The sequence below is a fragment of the Coregonus clupeaformis genome, unplaced genomic scaffold, assembly GCF_020615455.1.
Source record: "Coregonus clupeaformis isolate EN_2021a unplaced genomic scaffold, ASM2061545v1 scaf0050, whole genome shotgun sequence".
NCBI classification, from domain to species: domain Eukaryota; kingdom Metazoa; phylum Chordata; class Actinopteri; order Salmoniformes; family Salmonidae; genus Coregonus; species Coregonus clupeaformis.
The window spans coordinates 730,001-740,000 of NW_025533505.1; the positions used below are offsets into that span (position 1 = coordinate 730,001).

The following is a 10,000-nucleotide window of genomic DNA, read 5'->3' on the forward strand; positions in this document are numbered from 1 at the left end:
CTCTATACAGGCTATATACAGCTATATACAGCTATATACAGGCTATATACAGGCTATATACAGGCTATATACAGGTTATATACAGGCTATATACAGCTATATACAGGCTATATACAGGCTATATACAGCTATATACAGGCTATATACAGGCTCTATACAGCTATATACAGGCTATATACAGGCTATATACAGGCTCTATACAGCTATATACAGGCTATATACAGCTATATACAGGCTATATACAGCTATATACAGCTATATACAGCTATATACAGGCTATATACAGGCTATATACAGGCTATATACAGGTTATATACAGGCTATATACAGCTATATACAGGCTATATACAGGCTATATACAGCTATATACAGGCTATATACAGGCTCTATACAGCTATATACAGGCTATATACAGGCTCTATACAGGCTCTATACAGCTATATACAGGCTCTATACAGCTATATACAGGCTATATACAGGCTATATACAGCTATATACAGGCTATATACAGGCTATATACAGGCTCTATACAGCTATATACAGGCTCTATACAGGCTCTATACAGGCTATATACAGCTATATACAGGCTATATACAGGCTCTATACAGGCTATATACAGCTATATACAGGCTATATACAGGCTCTATACAGGCTACATACAGGCTATATACAGGCTATATACAGGCTATATACAGGCTATATACAGCTATATACAGGCTATATACAGGCTCTATACAGGCTATATACAGCTATATACAGGCTATATACAGGCTACATACAGGCTATATACAGGCTATATACAGGCTATATACAGGCTCTATACAGGCTATATACAGCTATATACAGGCTATATACAGGCTCTATACAGCTATATACAGGCTATATACAGGCTATATACAGGCTCTATACAGCTATATACAGGCTATATACAGCTATATACAGGCTATATACAGGCTATATACAGGCTATATACAGGCTCTATACAGCTATATACAGGCTATATACAGGCTATAGACAGGCTCTATACAGGCTATATACAGGCTATATACAGGCTATATACAGCTATATACAGGCTATATACAGCTATATACAGGCTATATACAGCTATATACAGGCTATATACAGGCTATAGACAGGCTATATACAGGCTCTATACAGGCTCTATACAGGCTCTATACAGGCTCTATACAGGCTCTGTACAGGCTATGTACAGGCTCTATACAGGCTCTATACAGGCTCTGTACAGGCTCTATACAGGCTCTATACAGGCTCTATACAGGCTCTATACAGGCTCTATTCAGCTCTATACGGGCTCTATACGGGCTCTATACGGGCTATATACGGGCTATATACGGGCTCTATACGGGCTCTATACAGGCTATATACAGGCTCTATACAGCTATATACAGGCTATATACAGGCTATATACAGGCTCTATACAGGCTATATACAGGCTCTATACAGGCTATATACAGGCTCTATACAGGCTATATACAGGCTCTATACAGGCTACAGTGGGGAAAAAAAGTATTTAGTCAGCCACCAATTGTGCAAGTTCTCCCACTTAAAAAGATGAGAGAGGCCTGTAATTTTCATCATAGGTACACGTCAACTATGACAGACAAAAATAGAAAAAAAATCCAGAAAATCACATTGTAGGATTTTTAATGAATTTATTGGCATATGATGGTGGAAAATAAGTATTTGGTCAATAACAAAAGTTTCTCAATACTTTGTTATATACCCTTTGTTGGCAATGACACAGGTCAAACGTTTTCTGTAAGTCTTCACAAGGTTTTCACACACTGTTGCTGGTATTTTGGCCCATTCCTCCATGCAGATCTCCTCTAGAGCAGTGATGTTTTGGGGCTGTCGCTGGGCAACACAGACTTTCAACTCCCTCCAAATATTTTCTATGGGGTTGAGATCTGGAGACTGGCTAGGCCACTCCAGGACCTTGAAATGCTTCTTACGAAGCCACTCCTTCGTTGCCCGGGCGGTGTGTTTGGGATCATTGTCATGCTGAAAGACCCAGCCACGTTTCATCTTCAATGCCCTTGCTGATGGAAGGAGGGTTTCACTCAAAATCTCACGATACATGGCCCCATTCATTCTTTCCTTTACACGGATCAGTCGTCCTGGTCCCTTTGCAGAAAAACAGCCCCAAAGCATGATGTTTCCAACCCCATGCTTCACAGTAGGTATGGTGTTCTTTGGATGCAACTCAGCATTCTTTGTCCTCCAAACATGACGAGTTGAGTTTTTACCAAAAAGTTATATTTTGGTTTCATCTGACCATATGACATTCTCCCAATCCTCTTCTGGATCATCCAAATGCACTTCAGACGGGCCTGGACATGTACTGGCTTAAGCAGGGGGACACGTCTCGCACTGCAGGATTTGAGTCCCTGGCGGCGTAGTGTGTTACTGATGGTTGGCTTTGTTACTTTGGTCCCAGCTCTCAGCAGGTCATTCACTAGGTCCCCCGTGTGGTTCTGGGATTTTTGCTCACCGTTCTTGTGATCATTTTGACCCCACGGGGTGAGATCTTGCATGGAGCCCCAGATCGAGGGAGATTATCAGTGGTCTTGTATGTCTTCCATTTCCTAATAATTGCTCCCACAGTTGATTTCTTCAAACCAAGCTGCTTACCTGTTGCAGATTCAGTCTTCCCAGCCTGGTGCAGGTCTACAATTTTGTTTTTGGTGTCCTTTGACAGCTCTTTGGTCTTGGCCATTGTGAAGTTTGGAGTGTGACTGTTTGAGGTTGTGGACAGGTGTCTTTTATACTGATAACAAGTTCAAACAGGTGCCATTAATACAGGTAACGAGTGGAGGACAGAGGAGCCTCTTAAAGAAGAAGTTACAGGTCTGTGAGAGCCAGAAATCTTGCTTGTTTGTAGGTGACCAAATACTTATTTTCCACCATAATTTGCAAATAAATTCATTAAAAATCCTACAATGGGATTTTCTGGATTTTTTTTTCTCAATTTGTCTGTCATAGTTGACGTGTACCTATGATGAAAATTACAGGCCTCTCTCATCTTTTTAAGTGGGAGAACTTGCACAATTGGTGGCTGACTAAATACTTTTTTGCCCCACTGTATATACAGGCTATATACAGGCTATATACAGGCTCTATACAGGCTCTATACAGGCTCTATACAGGCTCTATATAGCTATATACAGGCTATATACAGGCTCTATACAGGCTATATACAGGCTCTATACAGCTATATACAGGCTATATACAGGCTATAGACAGGCTATAGACAAGCTATATACAGGCTATATACAGGCTATATACAGGCTTTATACAGGCTATATACAGGCTATGTGTTAGGGTGTATAGGGTTAGGGTGTGTAGGGTTAGGGTGTATAGGGTTAGGGTGTGTAGGGTTAGGGTGTGTAGGGTTAGGGTGTATAGGGTTAGGGTGTATAGGGTTAGGGTGTGTAGTGTTAGGGTGTGTAGGGTTAGGGTGTGTAGGGTTAGGGTGTATAGGGTTAGGGTGTGTAGGGTTAGGGTGTGTAGGGTTAGGGTGTGTAGGGTTAGGGTGTATAGGGTTAGGGTGTGTAGGGTTAGGGTGTGTAGGGTTAGGGTGTGTAGGGTTAGGGTGTATAGGGTTAGGGTGTATAGGGTTAGGGTGTATAGGGTTATGGTGTGTAGTGTTAGGGTGTATAGGGTTAGGGTGTGTAGGGTTAGGGTGTATAGGGTTAGGGTGTGTAGTGTTAGGGTGTGTAGTGTTAGGGTGTGTAGGGTTAGGGTGTGTAGGGTTAGGGTGTGTAGGGTTAGGGTGTGTAGGGTTAGGGTGTATAGGGTTAGGGTGTGTAGGGTTAGGGTGTGTAGGGTTAGGGTGTGTAGGGTGTGTAGGGTTAGGGTGTGTAGGGTTAGGGTGTGTAGTGTTAGGGTGTATAGGATTAGGGTGTGTAGGGTTAGGGTGTGTAGGGTTAGGGTGTGTAGGGTTAGGGTGTGTAGGGTTAGGGTGTGTAGGGTTAGGGTGTATAGGGTTAGGGTGTATAGGGTGTGTAGGGTTAGGGTGTATAGGGTTAGGGTGTGTAGTGTTAGGGTGTGTAGTGTTAGGGTGTGTAGGGTTAGGGTGTGTAGGGTTAGGGTGTATAGGGTTAGGGTGTGTAGGGTTAGGGTGTGTAGGGTTAGGGTGTGTAGGGTTAGGGTGTATAGGGTTAGGGTGTGTAGGGTTAGGGTGTATAGGGTGTGTAGGGTGTATAGGGTGTGTAGGGTTAGGGTGTGTAGGGTTAGGGTGTGTAGGGTTAGGGTGTATAGGGTTAGGGTGTATAGGGTTAGGGTGTGTAGTGTTAGGGTGTGTAGGGTTAGGGTGTGTAGGGTTAGGGTGTATAGGGTTAGGGTGTGTAGGGTTAGGGTGTGTAGGGTTAGGGTGTGTAGGGTTAGGGTGTATAGGGTGTGTAGGGTTAGGGTGTGTAGGGTTAGGGTGTATAGGGTTAGGGTGTGTAGTGTTAGGGTGTGTAGGGTTAGGGTGTGTAGGGTTAGGGTGTGTAGGGTTAGGGTGTGTAGGGTTAGGGTGTATAGTGTTAGGGTGTATAGTGTTAGGGTGTATAGGGTTAGGGTGTGTAGGGTTAGGGTGTGTAGTGTTAGGGTGTGTAGGGTTAGGGTGTGTAGTGTTAGGGAGTATAGTGTTAGGGTGTATAGGGTTAGGGTGTATAGGGTTAGGGTGTGTAGGGTTAGGGTGTGTAGGGTTAGGGTTAGGGTGTATAGGGTTAGGGTGTATAGTGTTAGGGTGTGTAGGGTTAGGGTGTGTGTAACCCTGTCTCCTCTCTCTCTCTGCAGGTCTTTTGGGGTGGTGTTATGGGAGATGGCCACGCTAGCAGAGCAGCCCTACCAGGGGATGTCTAATGAGCAGGTGTTGCACTTCGTTATGGAGGGAGGACTACTAGACAAACCAGACAACTGCCCTGACATGCTGTGAGTCACACCTAACCCTAACCCCTAACCCTAACCCTAACCCTAACCCTAGCCCCTAACCCTAACCCCTAACCCCTAACCCTAACCCTTCGTTATGGAGGGAGGACTACTAGACAAACCAGACAACTGCCCCGACATGCTGTGAGTCACTCCTAACCCTAACCCTAACCCCTAACCCTAACCCTATCCCTATCCCTAACCCTAACCCTAACCCTAACCCAACTGCCCCGACATGCTGTGAGTCACACCTAACCCTAACCCTAACCCTAACCCCTAACCCTAACCCTTCGTTATGGAGGGAGGACTACTAGACAAACCAGACAACTGCCCTGACATGCTGTGAGTCACACCTAACCCTAACACTAACCCCTAACCCTAACCCTAACCCTAACCCTTCGTTATGGAGGGAGGACTACTAGACAAACCAGACAACTGCCCTGACATGCTGTGAGTCACTCCTAACCCTAACCCTAACCCTAACCCCTAACCCTAACCCTATCCCTAACCCTAACCCTAACCCTAACCCAACTGCCCCGACATGCTGTGAGTCACACCTAACCCTAACCCTAACCCTAACCCCTAACCCTAACCCTTCGTTATGGAGGGAGGACTACTAGACAAACCAGACAACTGCCCTGACATGCTGTGAGTCACACCTAACCCTAACCCTAACCCTAACCCCTAACCCTAACCCTTCATTATGGAGGGAGGACTACTAGACAAACCAGACAACTGCCCTGACATGCTGTGAGTCACACCTAACCCTAACCCTAACCCTAACCCCTAACCCTAACCCTTCGTTATGGAGGGAGGACTACTAGACAAACCAGACAACTGCCCTGACATGCTGTGAGTCACACCTAACCCTAACACTAACCCCTAACCCTAACCCTATCCCTAACCCCTAACCCTAACCCTAACCCTAACCTTAACCCTAACCCTTCGTTATGGAGGGAGGACTACTAGACAAACCAGACAACTACCCTGACATGCTGTGAGTCACTCACACACACCAGGGTTTCCACTAGCCGCTAATAGCCTAACCCTAACCCTAACCCACACCAGGGTTTCCACTAGCCGCTAATAGCCTAACCCTAACCCTAACCCTAACCCACACCAGGGTTTCCACTAGCCGCTAATAGCCTAACCCTAACCCTAACCCACACCAGGGTTTCCACTAGCCGCTAATAGCCTAACCCTAACCCTAACCCTAACCCACACCAGGGTTTCCACTAGCCGCTAATAGCCTAACCCTAACCCTAACCCTAACCCACACCAGGGTTTCCACTAGCCGCTAATAGCCTAACCCTAACCCTAACCCTAACCCACACCAGGGTTTCCACTAGCCGCTAATAGCCTAACCCTAACCCTAACCCTAACCCACACCAGGGTTTCCACTAGCCGCTAATAGCCTAACCCTAACCCTAACCCTAACCCACACCAGGGTTTCCACTAGCCGCTAATAGCCGGCATGCTGTGAGTCACTCACACACCAGGGTTTCCACTAGCCGCTAATAGCCTAACCCTAACCCTAACCCTAACCCTAACCCACACCAGGGTTTCCACTAGCCGCCAATAGCCTAACCCTAACCCTAACCCTAACCCACACCAGGGTTTCCACTAGCCGCTAATAGCCTAACCCTAACCCTAACCCACACCAGGGTTTCCACTAGCCGCTAATAGCCTAACCCTAACCCTAACCCTAACCCACACCAGGGTTTCCACTAGCCGCTAATAGCCTAACCCTAACCCTAACCCACACCAGGGTTTCCACTAGCCGCTAATAGCCTAACCCTAACCCTAACCCACACCAGGGTTTCCACTAGCCGCTAATAGCCTAACCCTAACCCTAACCCTAACCCACACCAGGGTTTCCACTAGCCGCTAATAGCCTAACCCTAACCCTAACCCTAACCCACACCAGGGTTTCCACTAGCCGCTAATAGCCTAACCCTAACCCTAACCCACACCAGGGTTTCCACTAGCCGCCAATAGCCTAACCCTAACCCTAACCCTAACCCACACCAGGGTTTCCACTAGCCGCTAATAGCCTAACCCTAACCCTAACCCACACCAGGGTTTCCACTAGCCGCTAATAGCCTAACCCTAACCCTAACCCACACCAGGGTTTCCACTAGCCGCTAATAGCCTAACCCTAACCCTAACCCTAACCCACACCAGGGTTTCCACTAGCCGCTAATTGCCTAACCCTAACCCTAACCCTAACCCACACCAGGGTTTCCACTAGCCGCTAATAGCCTAACCCTAACCCTAACCCACACCAGGGTTTCCACTAGCCGCTAATAGCCTAACCCTAACCCTAACCCTAACCCACACCAGGGTTTCCACTAGCCGCTAATAGCCTAACCCTAACCCTAACCCACACCAGGGTTTCCACTAGCCGCTAATAGCCGGCTTTTGACCCCAACAAATTTGAAAAGCCGATAAATAAAATTGAAGACAAAATAGAGAAATAATGATTTTTTAGCCTGTTAATTGATGGCAATACCAGTTGATGTAAATATATTTAACTGGTCATGCTTATCGGTCTATAGGTTCATTTGCATAATTTAGTGGAATTAAATTGGCGCGTGTGTACAGTATATTAGTATACTGTAATGTGGAGTATACTGCCATCTATTGACTGGAGGCTGTAATGTGGAGTATACTGCCGTCTATTGACTGGAGGCTGTAATGTGGAGTATACTGCCGTCTATTGACTGGAGGCTGTAATGTGGAGTATACTGCCGTCTATTGACTGGAGGCTGTAATGTGGAGTATACTGCCGTCTATTGACTGGAGGCTGTAATGTGGAGTATACTGCCGTCTATTGACCGGAGGCTGTAATGTGGAGTATACTGCCGTCTATTGACTGGAGGCTGTAATGTGGAGTATACTGCCGTCTATTGACCAGAGGCTGTAATGTGGAGTATACTGCCATCTATTGACTGGAGGCTGTAATGTGGAGTATACTGCCGTCTATTGACTGGAGGCTGTAATGTGGAGTATACTGCCGTCTATTGACTGGAGGCTGTAATGTGGAGTATACTGCCGTCTATTGACTGGAGGCTGTAATGTGGAGTATACTGCCGTCTATTGACTGGAGGCTGTAATGTGGAGTATACTGCCGTCTATTGACTGGAGGCTGTAATGTGGAGTATACTGCCGTCTATTGACTGGAGGCTGTAATGTGGAGTATACTGCCGTCTATTGACTGGAGGCTGTAATGTGGAGTATACTGCCGTCTATTGACTGGAGGCTGTAATGTGGAGTATACTGCCGTCTATTGACTGGAGGCTGTAATGTGGAGTATACTGCCGTCTATTGACTGGAGGCTGTAATGTGGAGTATACTGCCGTCTATTGACTGGAGGCTGTAATGTGGAGTATACTGCCGTCTATTGACTGGAGGCTGTAATGTGGAGTATACTGCCGTCTATTGACTGGAGGCTGTATTGTGGAGTATACTGCCGTCTATTGACTGGAGGCTGTAATGTGGAGTATACTGCCGTCTATTGACTGGAGGCTGTAATGTGGAGTATACTGCCGTCTATTGACTGGAGGCTGTAATGTGGAGTATACTGCCGTCTATTGACCGGAGGCTGTATTGTGGAGTATACTGCCGTCTATTGACTGGAGGCTGTAATGTGGAGTATACTGCCGTCTATTGACTGGAGGCTGTAATGTGGAGTATACTGCCGTCTATTGACCGGAGGCTGTAATGTGGAGTATACTGCCGTCTATTGACTGGAGGCTGTAATGTGGAGTATACTGCCGTCTATTGACTGGAGGCTGTAATGTGGAGTATACTGCCGTCTATTGACTGGAGGCTGTATTGTGGAGTATACTGCCATCTATTGACCAGAGGCTGTAATGTGGAGTATACTGCCGTCTATTGACCGGAGGCTGTAATGTGGAGTATACTGCCGTCTATTGACTGGAGGCTGTAATGTGGAGTATACTGCCGTCTATTGACTGGAGGCTGTAATGTGGAGTATACTGCCGTCTATTGACTGGAGGCTGTAATGTGGAGTATACTGCCGTCTATTGACTGGAGGCTGTATTGTGGAGTATACTGCCATCTATTGACCAGAGGCTGTAATGTGGAGTATACTGCCGTCTATTGACTGGAGGCTGTAATGTGGAGTATACTGCCGTCTATTGACTGGAGGCTGTAATGTGGAGTATACTGCCGTCTATTGACTGGAGGCTGTATTGTGGAGTATACTGCCGTCTATTGACTGGAGGCTGTAATGTGGAGTATACTGCCGTCTATTGACTGGAGGCTGTAATGTGGAGTATACTGCCGTCTATTGACTGGAGGCTGTAATGTGGAGTATACTGCCGTCTATTGACTGGAGGCTGTAATGTGGAGTATACTGCCATCTATTGACTGGAGGCTGTAATGTGGAGTATACTGCCGTCTATTGACTGGAGGCTGTAATGTGGAGTATACTGCCGTCTATTGACTGGAGGCTGTATTGTGGAGTATACTGCCATCTATTGACTGGAGGCTGTAATGTGGAGTATACTGCCGTCTATTGACCGGAGGCTGTAATGTGGAGTATACTGCCGTCTATTGACTGGAGGCTGTAATGTGGAGTATACTGCCATCTATTGACCAGAGGCTGTAATGTGGAGTATACTGCCATCTATTGACCAGAGGCTGTAATGTGGAGTATACTGCCGTCTATTGACCAGAGGCTGTAATGTGGAGTATACTGCCGTCTATTGACTGGAGGCTGTAATGTGGAGTATACTGCCATCTATTGACTGGAGGCTGTAATGTGGAGTATACTGCCGTCTATTGACTGGAGGCTGTAATGTGGAGTATACTGCCGTCTATTGACTGGAGGCTGTATTGTGGAGTATACTGCCGTCTATTGACCAGAGGCTGTAATGTGGAGTATACTGCCGTCTATTGACTGGAGGCTGTAATGTGGAGTATACTGCCGTCTATTGACTGGAGGCTGTAATGTGGAGTATACTGCCATCTATTGACTGGAGGCTGTAATGTGGAGTATACTGCCGTCTATTGACCAGAGGCTGTAATGTGGAGTATA

General features: G+C 46.4%; 1 protein-coding gene across 1 annotated transcript in view; it reads left to right on the forward strand.

Moving 5' to 3' along the window:
• The window catches only part of LOC121555650 (insulin-like growth factor 1 receptor), a 203,923-nt gene that overhangs the window by 193,095 nt on the left and 828 nt on the right, over positions 1-10,000 (forward strand). The window contains exon 21 of the mRNA XM_041869475.2: positions 4,804-4,938. Coding sequence (XP_041725409.1) covers positions 4,804-4,938 — 135 coding nt within the window. The remainder of the gene's footprint in view (positions 1-4,803; positions 4,939-10,000) is intronic.